This window comes from Mastigoproctus giganteus, chromosome 6, assembly GCF_048544385.1.
Source record: "Mastigoproctus giganteus isolate SK-2022 chromosome 6, ASM4854438v1, whole genome shotgun sequence".
Classification (NCBI taxonomy): Eukaryota; Metazoa; Arthropoda; class Arachnida; order Uropygi; family Thelyphonidae; genus Mastigoproctus; species Mastigoproctus giganteus.
In genome coordinates, this window is record NC_143580.1 from 211,949,510 (window position 1) to 211,976,686 (window position 27,177).

Genomic DNA, 27,177 nt, shown 5'->3' on the forward strand with positions numbered 1-27,177 from the left:
ACTCACACACTAGTCAGACTTTTGTGGATTTATTGGATGATTGTTTTCTGCAGTAGCATGTTCGAGAGGCAACCAGAGAGAGTAATACCCTTGATCTGGTTATCAGCAGTGATCATTCGTGTATTAAGAATTTGCAGATAAAGGAACCACTAGGTGACAGTGATCACAATGTACTGATGTGGGATTTACTTAAAGATTTAATTACCATCAGGGGTAAAGGAAAGGGTTTTTGCTTCCGTAAAGGTGAGTATAGTGGTCTCAGACAGTTTTTAAATTCTGTACAGTGGGATCAACTGACGATGTTACCAACAGTAAATTGTAAGTGGGAAGCATTCAAGGAATTAATCGTGGATGCTACTAAAAGTTTCATACCTATTAAGAAATATTGTTCAAGGTTTAGGCCTAAATGGTTATCTAATGAACTAATGAGACTCGTAGCAGAGAAGAAAAATGCATGGGATGCACAGAAATTATCAAGCGACTCAGAAGCCTATGGCAGATATAAGCTAGTCTGTAATCAGGTCACAAAGGAGGTTAGGCAGGCGAAGGCAGATTATGAGAAATCCTTGGCAAAAGATGCTAAGAAAATCAGCAAGGATTTCTTTACTTATATAAACTCCAAAAGGAAGGGGATGAATCTGATTGGTCCACTTGACATCGATGGTTCGACTGTTGACGACCTGCTCAGATAGCAAACAAAGTGAATGAGTATTTTACATCTACATTCACATGAGGAATTATTAAGGTTTGAAAATGGCAGAAGGTTATCAAATTGTAGCAGGATACTTAATGATTTTGTAATAACTGAGAGCAAAGTGGAGGAGAAATTGTTGAAGTTAAATATAAGAAAAGCACCTGGGGTGCATGGGATCTATCCAGTTATATTAAAGGAGGCGGCAAAGCAACTAAGCAAACCCTTAGCCATAATTATGAGAGCATCCTTGGACTCAGGGGAGGTTCCCACGGACTGGAGATGTGCAAATGTATCCCCAATTCACAAAGGAGGATCGAAGGCTGACACGAGTAATTACAGACCAGTTAGTTTAATTTCTGTTCCGGGTAAAATAATGGAGTCACTGGTTAAAGATGCATTGCAGGATCATCTAGACAAGACTGCAGCAATAATTCAGACACAGCATGGGTTTGTTAAGGGAAAATCTTGTCTGACAAATTTGATAGGATATTATGATATGGTTACAAACGAACTGGATGCAAAAAATAATTATTATATATATTTGGATTTCAGGAAAACTTTTGACACTGTTGCGCATGGAAGACTATTGTACAAATTGGAGCAGAATGGTATTAAGGGTAAGTAGCTACAATGGATAAAAGGATGGTTAAGTGGGAGAAGACAGAGAGTGGTAATCAATGGGTGCTGCTCTTTGTGGACTAATGTTATTAGTGGAGTCCCACAGGGTTCGGTGTTGGGTCCACTGCTGTTTTGTATATTTATCAATGATATTGATGAAGGTATATCAGGCTTAATGTCGAATTTTGCAGATGATACAAAGGTTGGCAGGGTTGTTAATGACAGTAATGGCAGTGTGCTACTGCAACAGGATCTAGATAATTTGGGCAGATAGGCTAAGAAGTGGCAACTGAAGTTTAACCTTGACAAATGCAAAGTACTGCATATGGGTAGAAGTAACGCCAGAGAAACGTACCAACTGTGTGGTACTACACTTAAAGTGGTAGAAAATGAAAAAGACCTGGGAGTAATTGTGCAGGCAGATATGAAGTTTTCTGAGCAATGCAGACAGGCTGCCAGGGCAGGTCATGGGGTTTTGTCAATGATATATAGGAATTTTGCTAGCAGGGAGGAAGAGGTGATTGTCCCTCTCTATAAGGCAATGGTCAGGCCACGCATTGAGTACTGCGTACAGGTCTGGAGGCCTCATTTTAGGAACGATGTAGATTTACTTGAGTGTATACAGAGAAGGTGAGGTGAATGAAGGGATCCTCTTACCAAGAGAGGCTTAAGTTCTGCAAATTGCAGTGGCTGGAGACTAGGCACCTGTGTGGTGATCTGATTGAGGTGTATAAGGCCTTGAATGGTGACGCTGAATTCTGATGGGATCCTTCCACTTGTTCAGATTACGAACCTAAGGGGGCATAAATTCAAATTAAGAAAGGACAGATATAGAATAGATGTGCGGAAATTTGCCTTTAGCCAGCGGGTGGTTAATTGCTGGAACAAACTTCCATCTGTCGTTGTGGAAGTTGATAGGTTGAATAAATTTAAGGAGGAACTGGACAGGCATTTGGAGGAAATGGTGTGGTTTTTTTTTTTTTTTTTTTTTGGCTGATGCTGCATAAGCTCATACACTTGCTTTCTTGCATCACATACTACTACTATTCTCATTTTGTGATAACTTCTTTTTAGGTCAAAGATGGCATGGGCAAGTGGCACATTCAGTGATGCAGTTGCATTCCTACATGCCTACTGGGTAAGTTGCTTAGTTACTTCAGATTATAGGTATTGTTATTTCATTTAATATAGTAGTGTTAACTGAATATTGCTAATTATAAAACTTTCAGTTGAAAAATTGACACTGTTGAAAATGTATAGACACTGGGTGAGGGAGCGTTATCTAGTTTTGTAAAAAAAGAGAAGCATGGATCAGTATTTACTGGGAAAAGAAATTGATGTTATTTACACTGTAGCTATTATTGTGTATGTCATGTGTTTTGAACCATTAGATCCATTTTTTTTTTTCTTCTCCCCTCCTCAAATATCGAAAACAAAAACCCTAAAATTGCTTACATCGTAAAGTTTAATGCTTTTCCAACATTAAAAGTATAGGTCAAGCATTACTTTGATCCAGAATACTTACCGCTAACACATTTGTTATGACTGCCATTTCTCTATACTGGAAAAAGGACTGGTTTGGATTCTGTTGAAACATGGAATTTTGTATGACTTTTTTTTATGGCTCATTTTTGTGAGCTATAAAATGAGCCATGGAAAAATGAGCTTTTTTTCATAGTTGTCAGTTTCAGTCAAGGATTGTGTAGATTTTTTTTGGAAACTTGCCTATTTTCTGGTTTTTCATCCAGACTAGTCATTCTACAGATACACTACTTCTTGTCAGAGTACTGAAAAGTATTCTACTTTTCCAGTAATGATATCACTAGAAGGGTAAAAAAAAAAAGAAAACAGGCAGTGAGGCACGGAGGTACATAAGCAGTGCATCTTGTCTTGTTTATTGATGTTTTGTGAATGTGCTATAGTGGTTTGTAGTGATACTTTTTTGTAGCTGAATTGGGATGAAAAGGCATTTCACAATAGAACTGGTTCTCCTGTACTCAAGGAATGAAAATGAAAGTGATAAAATATTTACTAAGGCTTGGAAAACAATGGCTGTAAAAACACAAGCATTTTGAATGTGTTTTTCTTCAGTTTCTTCCTTTCAAAATTATGACTAAAAAAGTATGGTATGTTATGTTATTGTAATTCTATTATTGAAAACAAAAATTGTGCTGATCTACATACCCAATATAACTATGTGCATGAGTATATTAAGAAAGGTAGCTATGGGCAAGGCACGGAATAAGTGAAACCTTAATCTTTTGGAATTTTCTTATTTTGGAAAGAGACATCTAAAGGAATTGGTTTACTACATCTCTCTCTCTCTCTCTCTCTCTCTCTCTCTCTCTCTCTCTCTCTCTCTCTCTCTAACAAAAACAGTAAAATACCCTATTTCACCCCTCCCCAAATGAAATCTGCCAACTGCAGCTCTTTAACAGTTCTTTTAGTCTGATGGTATTTAAACTCAGATGTCGCCATATGATTATTAAGTGATAAACCCACAAAACTGTCTGTGAGCAAGTATACATTGAACTGCAAGACCTGCTATGGGGTGGTCATGTTATTCTTGGTCTTGGATTCATCTAGGATGCTGATATACCCTAGGCCATATCGTTGAGGCCACATTATGTTAAGGATCTGAGTATATTCTTACCATGTGTACGCCATATCCAAAAATTTCATTACTTCATACAGCATGTCACCTCTCATTTTTTCTTACTACTGAATACACCATGAATTGTCAAACTAATAGAGCAAACTCATCTGTGAAAAGATCTGAACCTCCTAAATGCTTCCTAGTTCATTCAACAAATATATGCAATCTCAGTTCTAATCTCAGTGATTTCCATTTACAGTCTGCTTAACCTCATGTACTTTTTCTGACAGAATCTCAGTTATCAGTTTGTAATCTGAGCAAGCGGAAGAATCCCCATCAGAATTCAGCATGCTCAAACCATTCAAGGCATTATACACCTCAGTCAGATCACCTCGCAGGTGCCTAGTCTCCAGCCACTGCATGAAGAATTTAAGTCTTTCTTGGTGAGGACCCCTTCGTTCTTCTTGCCAATCTTGTTGCCCTTCTCTGTACATGCTGAAGCAACTCCACATCCTTCCTAAAATGAAGCCTCCAACCTGTACGCGGTAATGAAGGTGTGGCCTGAGCTTTGCCTTATACAAAGGGATCATAATCTTTTCCCTGCTAGCAAAATTCCTGTATGTCATTGACAAAACTCCATGACCTGCTCTGACAGCCCATCTGCACTGCTCCAGAGAACTTCATATCTGACTGCACAGTTACTCCCAGGCCATTTTCATTCTCCTTCTCCCTGAGTGTATTACCACACAGTTGGTACGTTCCCCTGGTGTTACTTCTACCCATATGCATTACTGTGCATTTTTCAATGTTAAACTTCAGTTGCCACTTTTCAGCCCATCTGCCCAATCTAGATCCAGTTGCAATAGCACACTGCCATTACTGTAATTAACAATCCTGCCAACCTTTGTATCATTTGCAAACTTCTACACTAAGCCTGATATATCATCATCAATATCATTGATAAATATACAAAACAACAGTGGGCCCAACACTGAACCCTGTGGGACCCCACTAATAACATTAGTCCACTAAGAGCAATGTTCATTGATTACCACTTGGTCTTTTTCCACTCAACCCTTTTATCCATTGTAGCAACTTACCCTTAATACCATAATGCTCCAATTTGTACAGTAATCTTCCGTGCACAACAGTGTCAAAAGCTTTCCTGAAATCCAAGTACCTGATATTAAAATTATTTTTTGCATCTTGATCCTTTGTAACCACATCATAGTATCCAATCAGATTTGTCAGACAAGACTTTCTCTTAACAGACGCATGCTCTGTCTGAATTATTGCTGCAGTCTTGTCTAGATGATCCTGCAATGTATCTTTAACCAGTGACTCCATTATTTTATCTGAAACAGAAGTTGAACTACCTGGTCTCTAATTACTTGTGTCACCCTTAGATCCCCCTTTGTGAAATGGGGATACATTTGCACATCTCCAGTCTTTGGGGACTTCCCCCGAGTCCATGGATGTTCTCATAATTGTTAGAATTACTGGTAAAATTTGACATAGGATTTCATTAGTAATCCTAATTTCTTCCTTTGTGGAGTCTTCCTTGAAGGATGATATGTGAAACCTTACATGCAGTCATTGAACTATTTAATGTCATCTTCATAATAGTTTACCAGATTGGTCAGATGTGACCTCCCCTTAACAGATTCATGCTTGGATCTATTGCCTTTTAGCACGAGTCGGTTACCATTCGTAATCATAGATGCCATTATCTTTCCTGCCACTGAAGTGAGACTCACTGGCTCTCACTAGGTGTGTGCGTGTGTGTGTGCGTGTGTGTGTGTGTGTGTGTGTGTGTGTGTGTGTGTGTGTGTGTGTGTTTACCCAATTTGTTTTTAGCAGCACCTTTGTGGATTAGGAGACTTGTACTTCTTCAGTCCAACAGAATCTTCCTGGAGTCAAAATGGACTCAGTAGCATTCCCAGTGGTTTGATATGCATACATGCAATATTTTTAATTTCAAATGGATGTATATCATATTCTATTACAGGCGATATCGACCTTTAAACTCAGTAGCTTTTCCGACAAATACTTTTCTTAAATCATTACGTCACTTATTTTACAGCTAACTTGCTCATCATCGAACTCATATCTCATTCCCCAGAGATACGAGTGGCTTTCAACTGTTAATATTGTTTAGAAGTATCTCTTCAACTTATTTGCAGTTCTACTGAGCTTCTTATGATCCTTCCATTTAAGGATCTATTTAATTTACTCTCTCTCTCTCTCTCTCTCTCTCTCTCTCTCTCTCTCTCTCTCTCTCTCTCTCTCTCTCTCTCTCTCCATTCACACATGAAAGCTTCCTATCTTCATCACTCTTTTTGCTGGTGCCTTCTCATAATCAGCTTTCACCCATCTTACCCCTTTAGTGGTTTTGTAATGATTCTCTTATAATGCTCATACAAATTGGACTTGCACAATTGTCTAAACTCTAATTTTTGTTTCTTATGCTCAGCTAAGCTTGCCCTGACCTGTTACCTATTTTTGCATCATTTCATTTATAGTATTGGTATCAACACTGGTATCAATACATTCTGGCTTCCAGGATAAAATCTGAATATTTTCCATAATCATCATGTAATTTGCAGAGCCGTTTCTTATATTTAGCAACTTTTGAGCCATTTATCATGAAAGTGTTGAATATATTTTTAACTCATTTTCACAGAGGGGCAAAATTACAAACACTGCAATTTAATATTAAAATTCACAAGCATAACAAATAATAATACTATAAAACAATATAAATAGTAGTACTGTATGTGCTAAAAATAAATCTTAAATTAAAAAAAAAAAAAAAAAAAAAATTACAGAAGTACGTACACATGGCACTTCAGTTGATGGTGCACTATGGCCATAGATGCTGATGTGCCAAATAAATCCCCAACCAACCACTTCAGTTGAGGCACTGTTTACACAACCAGTTTACAGTGCAGTGCTATTATAGTAATTGGGAACATGGAATGTCCATATGTGCATCAATTATAACAGGGTTGTGTAGTATTTAGTACTGAGCAGTGTTAAAAAAAAAGGCCCTGCACAGAGTTTCTACTTAACTGGGAGCATTTTTTGAGAAAGATAAAGAAATGCATCAAATATGGTGCTGGAAATGCTGAAAAGTGGCATAACACAATACAATGACAAGGCATTAAATAAGCAAAAAAGCTGAAAATCTGGTGCAAAAAGCACTAAAATAACACCAATTATAAGCCAGATCACTTGTTTTTTGCTTTTGCTATTTTTCATTATTTTAGCAGATAACATTAAGTTTTTTAGCTTAATTTTTGCAGTACTTACAAAGCAGTGGTTTGTATTTAGTTGAAAACCTCCACTCTTAATGTACTGAATGCTGAACTTGCCTTTTTGGCACTTCCAAATTTTTTTTAAAAGGACTGAAAAATATTTAAAAGATTTTATTAAATTAAACTAGATATGTCATGAGTATTAGTGTGTAAACATGATAGTATTGACACAATATTAAGGCTGTCATTAATGAAATTTATTGATGCCATGTTGACACATGTTCACACAGACAATTCTAATTACTCTACCAGCAAGAAAGTGGTAGAGTAATTAGAATTTTTAAATCCAACATTTGTTGGATTTAAAAAAAAAAAAAGAGAAGAGGATGTGATTATAGTGATGAATAGTTAGACATTCAGTTTAAAAGAGCTAGGCTTCAGAAGTTCCAGTGCCAGGAATGAATTCTCTGAAGTAAATGAAACTGCCTGATTAATGATTTTTAGAATTTGGTCTGTATTATCCCTTTCCCAAAGCCAAAAAATTAAGAGGAAGCAGTGTTAAATTCAGGTTTATTTCTTCTTGGGACCTTAAAAAAATAGTGATATGTGTGGGAATGTCTTTAAACAGGAGCACTATATCCATTAAAAATTCATTGCACTTCATAGGGACCAGACAAAATAGAGCTTTGAAAGTGATACTGTAAGCAGAAGTGTATTATTGATGTTCTGCCAAGGGAAAGTGCATGCATGCACTACTACTGTCTGTATCTCCCTGTGCTCAATGCTCCTCTTTATCCTTCCATATCCACCATCCCCTCTCAGCTCATCTATCAGTTTTCCTTAATCTCCCTTTGGGTCTCTTCCCTTCAACTTTTCTCCCCAATTACATCCTTCATCACTTCCTTACCTTGCAACACATATCCAATCAAATTTCTCTTCTGCCTTCTGATTATTTCAATTGAACATCTCTTCTCACAAACCCTTCTCAAAACCTCCTTGTTTCTTACTTTATGAACCCATCTTATCTTTTCACCATACTCACGTCAATATTCCAGTCTTCTAATATCTTCTGTTCTCAATGTCCACGTCTCTGCTCCATGAAGTATCACACTCCAGACAGTACCAATTTTTCATTAAACCAATTCCTAATTTTTCACATAGCAATCAGTATGTGTACCATACCTGTTTAATGAATTCAGAGAATATTTCAAAGATAAAAATTCCATTCAAGAGTTCTGCTGCTGTATTGTTATAGAGTTTGTTTTTAGCTCATTGCGTTTCACATGCAGAGTAAAGGAAGTTTTATAAGTATTATATATTAGAGATGTTTTCATTTATTTATGTTATAAGAACATCCTGATCCTTTTCACATCATACCAAACAAAATATATCGGGGTGGGAATGGTACAGTTAGATTTTTACTCCACTAATAATTTTAAACAGATTCATCAAATAAAAATTTCCCTGTTTTGTTATTACTTTTTCAGGTTTGGCTGTCCCGTAAAAATAGGGGAGAGTTTCGAAAGCCTGGAGATCGTAGAGAAATGGAGTGGGGGAAAACTTGCTATGTTCAGATAAAAAGAATTCGTGAGGTAATGAAAATGTGTTTTTATTTAGCATAAAATTTACTGTAATTGATTTGCTTTCTGATGTTTTGTTGAAGTTTCCTTCTCGCAGTTTTTTTTTTTTTTTTTCATTATACTGATAAGCGTAAAACAATGCAACCTCTACACTACATGAGGGAGGAAAACAATAGGCAACTCAAGGTCACACAGTAGGCCTTTTCTTCTAAGGTTTTCTGCTGCTGCTGCTTGGTAAACTGTAGGACTTCTGCTTAGTAGACTTTTCTAGAAGACATTTGGCAGTGATTAACAGCATGCCTTGCTGCCTGTATTGCCTCATAGGTCACAGGCTTAGTACTGAAAAAGTGTCATTGTGTACACTTCATTCTCAGATAGTCTTTCATAAAGTTCTCATATAGCTGCAATTTTGTCGTAATAACTCACTTATTTGCCATTGTTGCAATTCCCGTGTATAGTGTATTTGAACTAAGACAAATTATGAAAAGTTATGCATTTATTTAGGATTTGTCTAGAGAAAACATATATTATTATTAGTAATAGTAAGACATGTTAGTAATAGTAAGGGGGGAACATTGTTGTGGCCACATTATGTCAAGAACCTGGATCTGGGTATATTCTTACCATGTGTATGCCATATCCAAAAATTTCATTACTTCATACAGCATATCCCCCCCACTTGAATTGTCTAAAATAATAGAGAAAACTTATCTGCAAAAAGAACTAAACAGACTTCCTAGTCCATTTCACAAATATACGTGGTCTCAGTTCTACGATGTCCATTTCCACTTGCAGTCTGCCAAATCCCATGTATTTTTTCTGACAGAATCTCAGTTACTGGTTGATTCAACCACTGCTCATCTCAGTTGACCAAATTATTCGCTGTGTGATTCCTTTCACCTCAAAGGTGCTACTTGTACATATGTCGATTCTGATATTCGCTGTCAGAGACTTGGTAATTTGGAATTTCCTGTTTTCGATAGTCTCTGCCTTAAAATCTCCCTTTCCCTCATTCTGTCAAATTCATCTCTTGTCTCTACCATTCTCCCAACTCCAATAATCACTTGGAGCTCTTTGACTTCCTCTCTTTGCAATTTGACTTTCTCCAGTCCAACTTTCCTAACAGTGAGGTAATTTTCCTTGGTAATTTTATGTTTACAACTCCAGCTAGTCGAGATGCTGAGGCTTTTGTAACTTTTTTTTTTAAATGAAAACCCCAAACATGAGAGGTATTAGAATCTATAGTACTTAATACCGTGCTTGGATTGGAGATTGAGAAGACATTTGTTGACATTACACTTGAATTTCTGTAGACTGTAATTTTCAGGAAATTACAGTCTACAGAAATACGTATGAAGGAAGGTTGTTCCAGAAAACCGCATTTGGATGAATAAACGAGGAAGTTGAAATGTTGGTTCTGTGAGTTTGAAGGTGGACAGTAAATGGATGTTATCTGGTGGTACCATGTGTTTGGACTGTTTTAGAAGAGAGAGTGGGAATTATAGAAGCCAATTCAGAAGAATATTGCCCATGGAAGTATCTGTAGAAAAGGCATGCAACAAAAACAGAACGTCTACGAGACAGCAAGTGGAGAGACTCTGTTAGAGATGAGTCATTAATTAATCTAACTGCCCTCTTCTGAATGCAATCTAGAAGCCTGAGAGAGGGGTTGGGCGGCACTGCCCCAGATGTGGGAACAATATTCCATGGTAGGGCGGATTTGCGATTTGTACAGAGTGAACAGCTGTTTGGAAGAAAAATAACACCGAGAGCGAAAGAGAAAAACCAAGTTTTTTTGGATGCAGATGAAGCAATATTTGTAATGTGCTTGTGCCAAGAGAGATTAGAAGTCAGGGTAATCCCCAAAAGAGATTTATCATCTTGCCTAGAAATCGGAGTGTCGCCAAAGATAAGCATAGGAGCAGAAGAATCCTTTTTGCGAGATATAAGACAAGACTGAGTTTTAGAAGGATTGAAATCAACTAACTTGTCTTTGCCCCACTGGAGAATTACCTGGAGATCGGCATTTAAGGAATTGGTAGCAGATATTTGAGAAGATGAAGCTGATTGAGCAGGGCAAGGTTTCTCAAAACAGAAAGTGGAATGCAATGTGTTATCGTCAGAAAAACTATAAACAGGATTTCCAGTCAATGGAAGAAGGCCTTTAATATACAAGAGGAAAAGACTGGGGGAAAGAACTGAACCCTGGGAACACCAGCATTAGTGAAGAAGTTAGAAGACAGAGAACCATCTACCATCACCTTCAGATCAGAGAGAAAACTGGATAACCAATTGCAAAAAACAGTTGGCAAACCATAAGATGGAAGCTTGTTTAGAAGACCTCTATGCCAAACACGATCGAAAGTCTTTGAGATGTTGAGAGCAACTGCTTGTGTTTCACCAAACTTTTCCATTGAATTAGTCCATAAATGGGTAACATAAGCCAGAATAACACCAGTGGATTGACACTGATGGAATCCTTACTGGCGATCGTTGATCAGATGGAAGGATTCTAGGTAGTTTAAGAGTTGGTGGTTAATTGATTTCTCCATTACTTTAGAAAGAGTAGAAGTAATTGCAATGGGATAATAATTGGATGGGAGGGATTTGTCACCCTTTTTTAGGAACTGGCTGGATATGAGAAAAGTTCCAAGCAGAAGGAAAAACACCTTTGGAATAAGAAAGTGAAAAAAGGCAGCAAAGAATAGGAGTAAGTTCAGGAGCACAGGTTTCGAGACCAAGTGGAAAAATACCATCAGGACCTGGAACTTTCTTAGCAATAAGATTCGTCAAAATCTTTCTGACATCCTTTTGACGGAAGACCACAGGAGGCAATGAATGGAGCATGTTGGGAATGGTGGGAGTTGTTTTACCAAGATCATTAATACACGAGTTGGAAGAAAAATAGAATGCTAGCAGATCAGCTTTATCCTTGGCTGAAGTGACAACAGAACCATCTGGTTTGGACAGAGGTGGGAGCAGAGATGGGCAAAAGTTGCGGCCAATAGCTTTGGCAAGAGACAAGAAAGCTCGGTTACCATTAGGGGCAAGGAGCAAGTTTTCTACTTTTAGCCTGTTCAAAATCTAGTTTGGACTGATTAATAACTGCTTTACAGTTGTTGCGAGCTTTGGTGTAGGTAGAAAATGAAACTGAAGAATTGGAAACAAGCCAATTACGATAAGCAACATTCTTCTCTTGTGAACAGCCTTAGCACGTTTATTGAAAAACCAAGGTTTAGATAAAGGGCAAGATTTTAAAGTGGAGTAAAGGATTCCATTCTTACAAGAATAATTTAACTGACACGATCTGAGCAAACATTGACATCAGAAGTTTTGAAACAGTAATCCAACCAGGGAAAAGAAGAAAAGAAATCTCGCAGGTCATCCCGTTTTGCATTCTTGTGATGCCAAACAATACGAGGTTGGGAATAGCTATGAAATAAAGGCTCCATTGGAGAAGAGGCAATCACCAAGTTGTGATTTGAGGTGCCTAAAGGACCACTCACTTCGACCATGTAGTTAGAAGGGTTGTTTGTGAGAAAAAGATCAAGCATGTAGGCTGTATGGTTAGGATTGTCAGTTAGGACTCTGGTAGGTAAATGAACAATCTGTGCGAGGTCATTAGTAATTGCAAAAGGCTCAGCATCTCAACCAGCTGGAGAAAACTGAAGCCAGCTGGAGTTATTTATGAACATTAAAATCACAAAGGAAAATTCCGTCACTGTTAGGAAAGTTGGACTGGAGAAAGTAAAGTTACAAAGAGAGGAAGTCAAAGAACTCCAAGTGATTAGTGGAGTTGGGAGAATGGTAGAGACAGCAGATGAATTTGACACAGTGTGGTAGAGAGATTTTAAGCCAGAGAAGATCGAAAAGAGGAGATTCCAAATTACCAAGTCTCTGACAGGGAATATCAGAATGGACATATGCACAATTACCACCTTTGAGGCGAAAGGAATCATACAGGGAATAATTTGGACAACTGAGATGAGCAGTATTTGAATCATCTGATAGCTGTGATTCTGTCAGAAGAAGTACATGGAGTTTGGAAGACTGCACGTGGAAATGGACATCATTGAGATTAGAATTGAGACCACGTATATTTATAAAATGAACTAGGAAGTGTGCGGGAGGTTTAGATCTTTTTGCAGATAAGCTTACTCTTATTAGTTTGTGACAATTCAAGGTGTATTCAATAGTAAGAAAAAGTGGGTGGGACATGCTGTATGAAGTAATGAAACTTTTGGATATGGCATACACATGGTAAGAATATACCCAGATCCATGACATAATTTGGCCTTGACAATGCTCCCACCATACATACTATTCGGACTCCCTCCAGTCAGTATCTGGCTGAGTTAGAGGTAGCAAGATTATACACTAGCTGATCCGGAAGCCTCCTAAAAGTTACCAATAGGTTCGGTCTGGTGTACTAACTAGCAGCTGGCCTGCAAACACCGTTTTAGGGCTGTACCCTCAAAATGTAAGGAATATTGCATCTTGCCATGATGTTCATCATAACCTCAAAAGTTATCAGTCATACTGCATGATAGAAGAGATGGGGAAGGGTTGACTGGAACTTAGCTCTGGAGACTAAACACTGGTTCTACCACTTCAAGCCTCCAATAAGCAAAGTGCTGCTATTGCACCAGTTGATAAGAGTCATCTACTTATGGAAGTGAAACTTCCATAAGTCATGGTGGGAAGTATACATTTATTCTTTTTATTATGTTTCAGAGAAACTGGGATATTGCTCCTCAGTATGTGACTATATTTCCTGAATGCTATCCATCCAAAATTTATTCTTCTCTTGACTTCCAGCCATTTATCATTATTACAGCTAATAACTTTTCCCAGATGAGTATGACTCCACCTTTTCAATTACTGCTCCTTCAATAATTATGTCCCTTTCTGTGGCATACTTGTTCATCATTACTTTTGTTTTAGCCATATTCATCTTTAGTCCAAAATCCTTACTAACTGTGCATAACTGATTAAGATTTTTCTCTAATTCTTTGGGATCATGGCTTATGACCACAATGTCCTCTGCAAATCGTAAATGGTTTAGATACTCTCCATTCACATTGACTCATTTCTGCAACCTGTCTAATCTTCTGAAAGCTTCCTCAAGTGCAGCAGTAAACAACTTCGGAGATAGTGTCTCCTTGTCGAACTCCTTCCTCGATTTTAAATTTCCTAATGTCTTTGTCTAATCTAATAAAGGAGGTAGCATTCTCATATTTTCTTCAAAATCATAATATATGGGGTATGTAATGCCTTGTCTTTCCAGTGCCCAAAACATTGCCTTATGCTGTATGGAGTCAAATGCCTTTTCATAATCCACAAATGCCAGGCATAATGGTGTTTTATATTCATTTGCTTTTTCCATTAGCTGTGATGTTATGTGAAGGTGATCAATAGTTGAGAATCCTGTCCTAAAGCCAGCTTGCTCTTTCGGTTGATACTCCCCAAGTATTCTTTCTAATCTGTTAGTAATGACCCTTGTGGAATAACTTATAGATTTGGTATAACAAGTTAATTAGTCTATAATTTACAATTTCTGATTTATCTCCTTTCTTATGCAGCATAACTATGATTGCATTATTCCACTCCTTAGGCATCACACCTTTTCTAATACATTTTGTGAAGAGCCTTGCCAGTTTTTGTGTTATGTCTCTTCCTCCCAATTTTAACAACTCTACAGTAACTTCATCTTCCCCCGGGGCTTTCTGATTCTTCATTTTCTTCAACACATGTTCTACCTCATCGGGAAGAATATCGGTTATGCCATATGTGTTACTAATTTGCGATCCAGCTTCCCCACTGCTGGCATCATTCCCTCGCTCTTTGTATAATTCTCTATAGTAGTCTTCTGCTATTTGAATTATGTCTTCTCTGCTATTTATAAGTACACCATCGGTATTCTTCAGTTTCAGTATCATTTGTCTTTCTGTATTACCGCTCATGGCTGCTGATTTAAGTCCTTTGTTTTCCCTTATGCTTGTTCTACTTTTCTTGTGTTAAATCTTATGTCCTCTCTGCGTCTCTTTCTAATGGCTTTGCATAACTCATTATACTCAATTTTCTTCTTGTCAGTGTTTATCTTGCTCTTCAATTGTCACTTTCGGTTCATCATGGCAAGTGTTTCTTGACTAATTTTTTTCTTTTGCTTTCTTTTTACCTATAAGTTTCTTGGGCTTTATCACTTTCAGAAAGTTGTAATATTCCTCATCGATATCTTGGTCCTGAGCAGTCTGCAAAAGCTCAAATTTGTTCTTACCCCCCTAGCCCCAGAACAAAAATTAATGACTCTGTGGTTCCTTCCACACTGAGATTGGAAAATGTCGTTGCTTCACCACATTTTATTTTTACCACATTTCTGCAGTCACAAGCCCCTACACATGTACAGCCCACTTAATGGATATGTGGGGGGGGCTTTTATTTTAATCACCTAATTTAATCCAAAATGTGTAGCATATACATTTTTAATAACTGATGTTATATCCTGCCTTTGTTTTGCTAGATGTAGCATTAGAATTAGTAGAGGCATATGATGCAAGAAAACAAGCTTATTATACAGCATCAGCCAAAAAAAAAAAAAAACCCCCCTTCTCATTTCAACCATCCATTCCCTCCAAATGTTTGTCTAGTTCTGTCTTGAATCTATTTAAGCTATTAACTTCTACAACGACAAAGGGAAATTTGTTTCAACAATCAGCCATCCACTGGCTAAAGGCAAACATCTGCACATCTATTCTACAACTGTCTTTCCTCAATTTGAATTTATGCCCTCTCGGGCAATTATTCTGAGCAAGAGGAAGAATCCCATCAGCATTCAGCGTTCTCAACCCATTCAAGGCCTTATACATCTCAATCAGATCACTTTGCTGGCGACTAGTCTCCATACACTATACTGCAATTTGCAGAACTTAAGCCTTTATTTGTAAGAGCACCCCTTTGTTTTCTGAGAAAATCTCGATGCCCTTCTCTGTCTTTGTTTTAGCAGCTCTACATCCTTCTTAAAATGAGGCCTCCAGACCTGTATACAGTACTCAATGTGTGGCCTGACCATTGCCTTATACAAGGGGATAATCACCTCCTTATCCCTGCTGAAAAATTCCTGTATATCATTGGCAAAATACTATGAGCTACTCTTGCAGACTGTCTGCACTGCTCAGAAAACTTCACATCTGACTGCACAATTTTCCCCAGATCCTTTTCATTCTCTACCACCATCCACATAGTACCACACAGTTGATACATTACTCTGGGGTTACTGATTCCCGTATGCAGTACTTTACATTTGTCAATGTTAAACTTCAGTTGCCACCTCTCAGCTCATCTGCTCAACTTTTCTAGATCCTGTTGCAATAGTGTACTGTCATTAACAACCCAGCCAACCTTCATATCATGTGCAAACTTAGACATTAAGCCTGATATTAATATCATTAATAAATACAGAAAACAGCAATGGACCCAACACTGAACCCTGGGGGACTCCACTAATAACATTAGTCCATGAAGAGCTGTGTCCATTGATTACCACTCTGTCTTCTCCCACTCAACCATCCCTTTATCCATAGCAGCAATTTGCCTCCATTGTCACACTGTCCAATTTGTGCAGCAGTCTTCCATGTGCAACATTATCAAAAGCCTTACTTAGATCCAAATATACAACTTCAAAATTATTCTTTGTATCTAGTTCCTTTGTGCCACATCATAGTATCCAATCAAATTGGTCAGACAAGACTTCCCCTTAACAAACCCCTGCTGTGTCCAAGCTATAACTGAAGTCTTGTCTAGATGATCCTGCAGTGCTTCTTTAACCAGTGCCTCCATTAATTTCTCTGGAACAGAAGTTAAACAGGTCTGTAATTACTTGTGTCACCCATTGATCTTCCTTTGTGAATTGGGGTCACATTTGCACATCTCCAGTTCATGGGTGCCTCCCCTGAGTTTAGGGAAGCTCTCATAATTCACTAAGGGTTTGCATACTTTCTTTGCTGTCTTCTTTAATATAACTGGATAGATCCCATCCACCCCAGGTGCCTTTCTCATGTTTATCTTCAATTTCTCCTCTACTTTGCTCTCAGTTATTACAAAATCATCTAGCTCACTGCCATAGTTTAATTCACCTCTGGCATTCCCCTCCCTGAATAACTCTTCATGTGTGAATATAGATGCAAAATACTCATTTAGTTTGTTAGCTACCTGATCAGGATCATCAACAGTTGAACCATCAATATCAAGTAAACGAATCTGATTCATCCCCTTCTTTCTAAAGTTTACATAAGTAAAGAACTCTTTGCTGTTTTCTTTGCATCCTTTGTCAAAGATTTCTTTCAATCTGCCTTTGCCTGCCTATCCTCCTTTGTGACTTGGTTACAGACCAGCTTATATGTATCATAGGCTTCTGTGTAGCCTGTTAATTCATATGTATCCCATGCATTTTTATTCTCTGCCACATGTCTCATTAGTTCATCTCACATCCATTTAGGCCTAAACGTAATGTTGAAGTTTGCAGATGATACAACGGTTGGCAGCCTGGTTGTTAATAACAGTAATGGCAGTGTGCTAGTTCAACAGGATCTGGAAGAGCTGGGTAGTTGGGCTGAGAAGTGGCAATTGAAGTTTAACATTGACAAATGCAAAGTACTGCATATGGGTACAAGTAACCCCAGAGAAATGTATCAACTGTGTGGCACTACACTTAGAGTGGTAGAAAATGAAAAAGATCTGGGAGTAATTGTGCAGTCAGATATAAAATTTTCACAGCAGTGCAGACAGACTGCCAGAGCAGGTCATAGGGTATTGTCAATGATACACAGCAGTGGTTTTTGGCCTTTTTTTTTTTTTAATAAAGGCACCCCTAAGTAATTACTCAATTTCTGTCTGTTAGATCCGATTCTCTCTCTCTGTATATATATATATACACTGGTGTTCAAAGAGAGTGCATCACCCCTTAATTTTAATTGTCGTCCAAATCACTTAAGTATATGGCAGTATTTCTTACAGATTTTTTCAGAAAAGATTTACACATGTAGGTGATGAGGTAATATTGCATCAGCTGTTACTGTCAGCTGTATAAGCATGCTCTGCAAGAGTTGCAGTCATTCCTTGCTTGTGTCAGGATGGCGAGTTACGTGCAGTTGATGCCACGAAGAAAGAAATCTATTGTTGCTTTACACGAGGAAGGATGTTCTTCCCATCATATTGCTTATAGAGTATCTTGTAATCAGTTGACAGTGAGTAGATTTCTTTCCAAACTCAAGAATATTGGTTCTGCTGATAGGAAAAAATGAACCGGACACAAAGAGTCTCTAAGCCAAAACAGGACTGAATTTTGAAGTGCTTATAAAGTTTCTTTGTCTGAGTTGAAAACAGAATGGGAAGAACATACAGGAGTGGTAGCAAGTGCAGTAACAGTCAGAAGATGCCTCTTCAAAAATGGACTTGTAGCCCTTCATCTTAGGAAGCCCCTCCTCACACAAAAAATGAAAAAGGGGTGATTAATTTGGTATAAGGTGTATGTCAAATGGACCCCCCGAACAGTGGAAGTCAGTTATTTTCTCGGATGAGAAGAAATTCAACCTGCATGGCTCTAATGGGAGACAAACGATTCACCATAGACATGGTGAAAAATACCATCCAGACTGTATAGTGTCTACAGTGAAATTCCCTACCAGCCAAATGATATGGGGGGGGTGCATTTCGTGTCATGGAGTAGGTCACCTGTAGTTTATAAAAGGTTCCAGAAATGCCAATGGATACCTGGCTATATTGGAAGTCAAATTGCTGCCAACCATTAGAGACCATTTCAACCTGCCAAGTAACTGCATCTTTCAGGATGACTCTGCTCCTTGTCATTGGGCGAAAAGTGTAATTAGGCACTTCTGTAGTTACTTAGCTTCATTTCTGCATCAGAGGTTTGACAGTAATGTGTTTACATTTGTTACAGGTGAAAAAATGGTTGGAAGAACGGCCATTACAATTCTGGCCAGGAAACAGCCCTGACCTGAATCCTATAGAGAACTGTTGTCATCGTGTGGAATCTGCAGTTGCCAGAAAGAAACCAAAGACCCTTCTTGAACTTCAGGAAGCCATAATTCTTGTTTGGAACTATGAACTATCTGTTGATTATCTTCAGAAATTGATCTTGTCAATGCCTCGATGGTGTGCTGCTGTCGTCAGGGCCATAGGTGGTTCAACTAAATATTAGTTTGCACCTGGTGAACTTTTCATTTTGTTTTCCATTTAAAATGATAAACTGAAGCAAATTGAGGGCTTCTAATAACATTTCAGCCATAATTGTTGTGTTTACCAAAACTGTTGTATAAAGGTTGCAAATGCTCATTTTGGAATTTTTTGAGAGCACATGTCAGATATTACTTAGCTTTACCTTAACTATTAATAAATATCTTTTGTTTATATTTCTGTTTATGATGCTAGTCATTAATGTAACATACCATTGTGAAAAAGGGTTAGAAATGTGAAATTCTTAGGTGATGCACTTTCTTTGAACACCAGTATGTTTTTGTGTGTGTGTGTGTGTATATATATATGTGTATATATATATATATATAATATTAAAAAATGTGTTATGATAGTTATTACAATAATATAACCATAAACAAATTAAAATTCAGTATGCAAATTGTATATAAATAAAATATAATTTTATTCTTTATATAGAGGTACTAAATATACATCAATTATAGGTCACCACAAAATTAAAAAGATACCGTACACCTTTTTATAATGAAATAAATATGTAAATTTAAAAAAATAAATAAGTTTCAGTAACTTAAACCCAAATTACATGGCACCCCTAGAATGTTATTGCCACACTCCAGTTTAAAACCACTGATATACAGGAATTTTGCTAGTAGGGAAAAGGTGATTACCCCTTTGTATAAGGGAAATGGTCAGGCCATGCCTTGAGTACTGTGTACAGGTCTGGAAGCCTCAATTTAGGAAGGTTGTAGAGTTGCTTGAATGAGTACAGAGAAGGGCAACAATATTGGTGAGGGGAACAAAGGGGTCCTCTTACAAAGGAAGGCTTATGTTCTAAAAGGGTTGAAAGGCCTTGTATGGGTTGAGCAGGCTCAATTCTGATGGGATTCTTACTCTTGCTCCGATTATGAACCTGAGGGGGCATAAATTCAAATTGAGGTAAGATAGTTATAGAATAGATGTTTGGAAATTTGCCTTTAGCCAGCAGGTAGTTGATTGCTAGAACAAACTTCTGTTTGTTGTGGAAGGTGATAGCTTAAATAAATTCAGGGAAGAACTGGACAAATTTTTAGAGGGAATGGATGTATGAAATGGTGAGTTTTTTTTTTTTTGGATGATTCTACATAAGCTTTGCTGCCTTGCATCACATGCCTCCTCTACTACTATTAAACCATTTAGTAATATGTTCAAATCTCTGCTGGAGAACTTCAGCAGTTAATAGTTAGAGAACTTGAGAGAATTTCTGAGGAATTTTGTCTTGCTGTGTGTCACTCTGTGCCCAAAAAGCCTAGTTTTTTTAAATACCAAAATGTTAGCTATAATTGAACAGATGTCATAAAATCCTTTTTTAAGTTTATTTTTTCCCTTTATAATGTACTAGCATAAATTAAAAATATATATTTAAAATAGTGTTGTTATTTATAGTCAAATTATGGACCACCTTTTATATTTTTAATTTATTTTCAGTTTCGTCCTACATAATGAGCATCATGTTGCAACAAAGTTAATAATTTGTTGGTAATTTTCATACATGTCAGTAACCCTGAAGTGAAATCACCTTAAAAGCAGCATATGTATGCAAAATCATCTTGTCAATTCAGTTGGATAATCCAGTGCATGTAGTGTTGCAGTAGTTGTCTGTCTTCACATTTTTCTCTTGTTTAGACAGTTATCAATTTATTTTACTGAGCGATAAGAAGAAAAAATTAAGAGCAGCTCATTATTAAAGAATTACTAGAGAAAGATGTATTGCAAAGTCAAGCAGAAATAAGAGAACCATAACATGATTTTTATCTAACTTTGTAAACTTTCCAGGATATTAAAAATGCTTTAATTTTTGAATCCTTGCATTTTCAAGAATATATACTTCTTTTAGAAAAATTACTTTAAGTAACCATCAAATACAAAACATCAGTTTGATTTGATTTGTGCAAAAGTTAATGGTATGGCAGCAGTAGTATCTAATGCCATAATGTGCCAAGCTGAATAGTGAGATTGCACTAAGAATGCTTGTAATACTGCCAAATGTTCACCTTTATTCCTTCTACTGATTAAGAATTGCTTGTCAGACATGTAAAAAGTCAAACTAAATATAATTATTTAAGTCGAATTGGAATTAAAGTTATCGATCTCCTGTCATATCCTTTACTGAAAAGAAATATCAAATAGGAAGAACATTTCACCATGTATAATTAGCATAAAAATGCGTTAATTTTTTTTTAATTGTACACAGTGAATTTTTTTTTTTGTTTTTTTTTGTGTATCTGTATCTTTCAGTTATGCTCTTTATTTCTCATATCAAAAGTTAATGCTTGTGGGTGGCAGGATGATAAATACAAAGCTATCTACTCATAAAAATCGTTTCCATAAGTTTTTGGTAGTCCATCTCTTATTAATTAATGGAAATTAATTTACATAATACTTTTGCATGAACATGCACAGAATAATTATTATTAATTATTAAATGATAATTCTAAATCAATGTCTTTTTGTATACTAGGTTGAACTTTTGATAGCTGACTTAAAAAAGAGGCTGGAACAAGTCAATATTCGTGTTACTAATAATATATCATCAACTTTCTTTGAAGTGGAACAGATATTGATGATAAAGGTTGGTAGTATTCTGTTGATTTACTTCATTTGCTAAATTAACTACTAAATGTTAAATATTATTTAGTAGTTAATTTAAACTTTAGCCTATTAGTATATTTGGGCTGGTATCTATTTTTATATATGCAGTGTGATTATAAAATAACTTCAGGAATTTGTGGCATTGTATCCCTCAAATTACTTGTTAGAAAGAGATAATTTTAGAAAATTTTAATAATTTTTATTAATATAATAATTAATTATTATTATATTAATAATAATTAATATTTAATATATGCATAATAATTATTATGCATATATTATACATGGGATAGTAAATGTTAGTTTTACTTAGCATAGTTTAAGTGTATTCTCTCTGTAAACTGCATGTATTCTTTTGTCAGTTTTGGTAATGAAAAGCCTTATTTTCCACGAGGGGGGTAATGATGCAAACTTGGTATCCATAAAAATTTCTTCCATTTTTGTGGTATTTGAACCCATACCTTTTCCACATTGTGTGGAAGGATAGTTGCTTGCAAGGGCATAATCAGCGTATGCAATATGTTGTGATTATTTGTGGTGGTACTGAAAGCCAAAAGTATGCTGTGAGTTTATATTTGTAGCAAAGATTTTTGTCAATTTTTTTTTATCACTTTGTTTATTTATTCTTATAATATGCATTCTCCACCTTGTTGCACAAACTTGAACTATGTAATTATGCAAATCTAACATATATCTTGAGCATATATATCTTCCAAAATTTAAATTCTTCCCAAGAATTTAAATATTGAAATATATATATAAAGGGACCAAACCATGGAAGAGACTAGGGTTTGAGAGTCCTGTTTTAGATGGAGACTTTTGTGAGGTTTTTTTATGCTCTGGCTGGATGAGTCAGTCTCTGGCATAACAATCTATATGTTAAGCCTCACAGAGTCCTGGTATGATTTCCTTCTCATAACTAGCACAGCATTATTATACATCATTCAAATAATGAGCTTGATTAATGAATCATAAAATCTTTAATGATCCCCTTTATTTTTACTGTAATGTACAGAATGCTGTTCTCCTGTTATAAAGATCATCCATTGCATATAAGACAGTCAGCTGTTTCTACCATTTTCCATTATTTGACAAAGTTGCTTATTACCAAAGGTCTATAGAGGGAAAGGTAGAATCTGGAATATATCATCATGACCATTTTATGTTTTGTGAAATTTCTTGTTCTGTTTTTTTTTTTTTTTTGTTTTAATTTTCTTTTAAATTCTTTGCTGTGATGAATCTTGTTCTATTTTGCTAAATATAGCAACACTAATTCAAATTCAATGAAGGACTCCTATGCCCTTTCTAGTGCGGCCACACATGACGTGCTGTTTAGATGTCACTTGCAAACTGCCACCCACATCAAGGCAATATTGCTATCTCAAACTTCTTGCAGAACATCTTATGGTCATAATTTTTTGCCATCTCAGAATCATGGCTAGATAGATCATGTGATCTCGACTTCTAGCCTTTTCATCTATAATTGTTCTTTTTTATTTTCTGATATCAACAGTCACCTGCTAGCTAATCTGTGCCGAGCAACATGAAAAGCTCACAAAAGGAACCACTTTCACCCTGGCAACAGTGCACTGGCATATTGATTGTAGTGGAAACAAATTGTGTTTGCTGCTTTTGAATATTTGTCCTGCTTACCTGATTTAACACCATTAGACTTTTTTACCTTTTACCTAATTTAACATTGGCTAGGATTTGTATTCATAGATTTAGATGTGATGGCTGTTTTTTTGGAGAACTTTAACAAAATCTTAGAGCTTTCAGAAATAATGGTAAAAGTATATTAATAGGGAGGGAGATTACATGATTAGGGAAAAAAAATGTTTAACTTTCTCACCTGATACTCAAAACTTTTTAAGCATCCTTCATATATTGTTAAAAAAACAATAATCTAGTTTTGTAATTAAAGTTTCACCGCAGTCTTTCAGTTAAATCTTCAATTTAAACTGTAAAACAATTTTTTTTGTTAAACTTTTCTTTGAATTTGCAGATGGCAATAGCTGGTGCTTTTTATCCTAACTACTTTATTCAGGAAGAATATGATGAAAGAGAAATTTGTAGGCAGATTTGCAATACAGATCCTCTTACTACAGTTTTGGTAAATAACTTTTTTTTTTTTTTTTTTTATATATCACCATGAAGATTTCTATTTTGCTTTTCATTTTAAAAATATTGTTATATGAAGTTTGGTTTTTATACAGCATTGTTAATTTTTTCTTGATTAATGAATCATTACCAGTCAGAAAAATTATACTTATTTTCTGTATGGTTGAGTTTTTTTTTTAAATACAGGGTAATCAAAATCTTCTTAACTTCAAAAATTTCTGTTGACAAAACCACTGAAGATATAGACAGACTATTTAGATAAACTCAAAAATTTGTCATGGTGACTTCTTCAAGTTAGTGACTCAGTCTGTGATGAAATGTTTCGTATACTCACATTTCACATGAAAAATGCAAACAAATGGGGTGCCCAGTTTATACAAATTGATTATTTATAGACACCAGTTACATCTGGTACTAGTAGATGATTGATGATAGATTTGAGTTGATTGATTAATGATAGGGGTTTTGATGCTTGTCACTTGCAGGCCTTCTTAAAGGCCTCTTCAATCAGAACTGCAGATAGCTGATCTCTGGCAGAGGGTGTTGAGTTTTTCAGCCTTCACAGTGTGCAGATTGGTCTGTGAGCATACTGTTTACAATGTGTCCTTAGTTGCTAATGTATTATATAACAAAAATTGATATCTTTGTTATTGTTCTGTTTATGGTGTGAAGAAATCCAAGTGTTATGCTAGTAATGAGCTCAATTTCACAAACAAATCCGATAAAGAGAGTTAAGAACCCTTAACTGTTCAGTACAATTATAAATTCTTGCAATTATCAGTCATGAACAAAAAAAAAAAAAAAAAAAAAAAAAGTAATGTAATAAGTTTTCCATTTATACTTTGGGACAGTCACATAGAGCAGTTTATCATAGAGAGAGAGAGAGAGAGAGAGAGAGAGAGAGAGAGAGAAAACAGACAATACAAAATACAGCAACAGCATCATATTTAGTAGTCATATAGCTTGCTTGGACCATGGTCAGTCCACTTTCACTACTGTACCCTTTGTTTGATTACTCAGCTATGGCAGTCCTAAAAAACTTCTGTCTGTCTGTGTGTTAGTTTTAGTTTGTATATAGAAGAAAATTGCTTTCTTCCTGATGTAGACAAAGTTCAAGGTTGAAAATTTAACAAGGAAAGAAATAAGAATTTATCCCACTGTAGTGATTGTTCCAGGAGACAAGGGGCACATAATAGTTGGCAAAGACGGTGAGAGTTATAGGGACAAAATTTTGGTGTAAAAAACCTTAATTACAGTGCTACATGCAGGGTCATACATCTGCCATCTTTAAATTATCTTGAAGAGAGTTAATTCTTTACTCAAGAAGTGGCTCAGTCAATCAAGAAATGCTATAGGGCTTGCACATCCCTGGATGTAATTGATTTTTATTGACTACCAAAGATCTGAATATACCATGAGTTCCTTTACACCTGACGGTATCTAATCTCATGATTATAATTATATCTTTGAAACAACTTGTTGGACTCAGATTTCACTATCAGTTTAAACCAAGAATTTATAACATATAAAGGACCGAGAGATTAATGAACTATGATTTCCTTGTTTCCTATGATGTTAATTTGTTATATACATCCCTATAGGCATGCGCCTCTGTAGCCAGGTGGGAAGGAGCAACAGTGTGTAGCACGCGCTTCTTGATTAGACCGGTGTTTGAGCCCATCACCACCAAATATGGAGGATGCGGAAAGGTCAGGGAATGGCCACCGCATATCCCTGGAGCAATATGGCCTTAGTTGCTAATGCTCCTAAAAACCAAATAACAAACAACAACAACAACAACAAACAAAGTACTGCATATGGGTGGAAGTAAACCCAGAGGAACATACCAACTGTCTGGTTCTACACTTAGGGTGGTAGAAAATGAAAAAAGACCTGGGAGTAAAAGTGCAGTCAGATATGAAGTTTTCTGAGCAATGCAGACAGGCTGCAAGAGCAGGTCATGAAATTTTATCAATGATGTACAGGAATTTTGCCAGCAGGGAAAAAGTGATTATCTCTTTGTATAAGGCAATAGTCAGGCCATGCCTTGAGTACTGCATACCGGTCTGGAGGCCTCATTTTAGGAAGGAAGGAAAGTTGTAGATTTGCTTGAGCGTGTACAGATATAAGCTAGTCTGTATCATCATTCCCCTCACCAACAAGATTGGTGAGGGGAATGATGGGATCCTCTTACCAAGAGAGACTTAAGTTCTGCAAATTGCAGTGGCTGGAGACGAGGCACCTGCGATGTGATGTGATTTAGGTGTATAGGGCCTTGAATGGGTTGAGCATGCTGAATTCTGATGGGATTCTTCCACTTGCTCTGATTACGAACATAAGGGGGCATAAGTTCAAATTGAGAAAAAAGTCAGTTGTAGAATAGATGTGTGGAAATGTGCCTTTAATCAGCGGGTGGTTAATTGTTGGATCAAACTTCCATCTGTCGTTTTGGAAGTCGATAGCTTGAATAAATTCAAGGAGGAACTGGACAAACATTTAGAGGAAATCATTGCGTGAATTTTTTTTTTTTTTTGTTTTGGCTGATGCTACATAAGTTACTACACTTACTTTCTTGCATCGCATACCTCTATTACTATTACATAGGGTTGCTCTTATGAACAAAGGTAAGTTGTGCATATTGCAGTGTCTAGAGACTAGGCACCTGCAAGGTGATCTGATTGAAGTGTATAAGGCCTTAAATGGTTTGAGCATGCTCAATGCCAATGGGATTCTTTCTCTTGCTCAGAATTAGCATTTGCAAAGGCACATGTTGCAAGAAAAGAAGCTTATATAGCATCAGCCAAAAAAAAAAACAAAACAAAAAAAAAAAAAATCCACCATTTTTCACCCATCCACTTGCTCCAAATCTTTGTCAAGTTCTGCCTTGAATCTATTTAAGCTATCAACTTCTACAAGGACGGATGGAAGTTTGTTCTAGAAATCAACCACCCACTGGCTAAAGGCAAACTTCTGCACATCTATCCTACAACTGTCTTTCCTCAATTTGAATTTATGCCCTCTCAGGCGATTATTCTGAGCAAGAGGAAGAATCCCATCAGCATTGAGTATGCTCAAACCATTCAAGGCTTTATACACTTCAATCAGATCACCTCGCAGGTGCCTAATCTCCAGATACTGTAATTTGCAAAACTTAAGCCTTTCTTCATAAGAGCTGTACTTGTTCCAACAGCTCTACATTCTTCTTAAAATGAGGCCTCCAGACCTGTAATGGTCAGGCCTCAAGGTGTGGCCTGACCATTGCCTTATTCAAGGGGATAATCACCTCCTTAACCCTACTAGAAAAATTCCTGTATATCATTGACAAGACACCTTGAGTTCCTCTTGTAGACCATCTGCACTGCTCAGAAAACTTCATATCTGCCTGCACAATTATCCCCAGGTCCTTTTCATTCTCTACCACTATCATTGTGGTACCACAGAGTTATTATA

The 27,177-nt window shown here is 36.6% G+C and overlaps 1 protein-coding gene across 1 annotated transcript in view; it reads left to right on the forward strand.

The window, feature by feature from the left end:
* The window catches only part of spn-E (tudor domain containing 9 protein spindle E), a 421,802-nt gene that overhangs the window by 204,537 nt on the left and 190,088 nt on the right, over window positions 1–27,177 (forward strand). Inside the window, exons 19-22 of the mRNA XM_090376707.1 lie at window positions 2,387–2,450; window positions 8,653–8,757; window positions 21,476–21,586; window positions 23,612–23,719. Of these exons, the coding sequence (XP_090232833.1) occupies window positions 2,387–2,450; window positions 8,653–8,757; window positions 21,476–21,586; window positions 23,612–23,719 (388 nt within the window). The remainder of the gene's footprint in view (window positions 1–2,386; window positions 2,451–8,652; window positions 8,758–21,475; window positions 21,587–23,611; window positions 23,720–27,177) is intronic.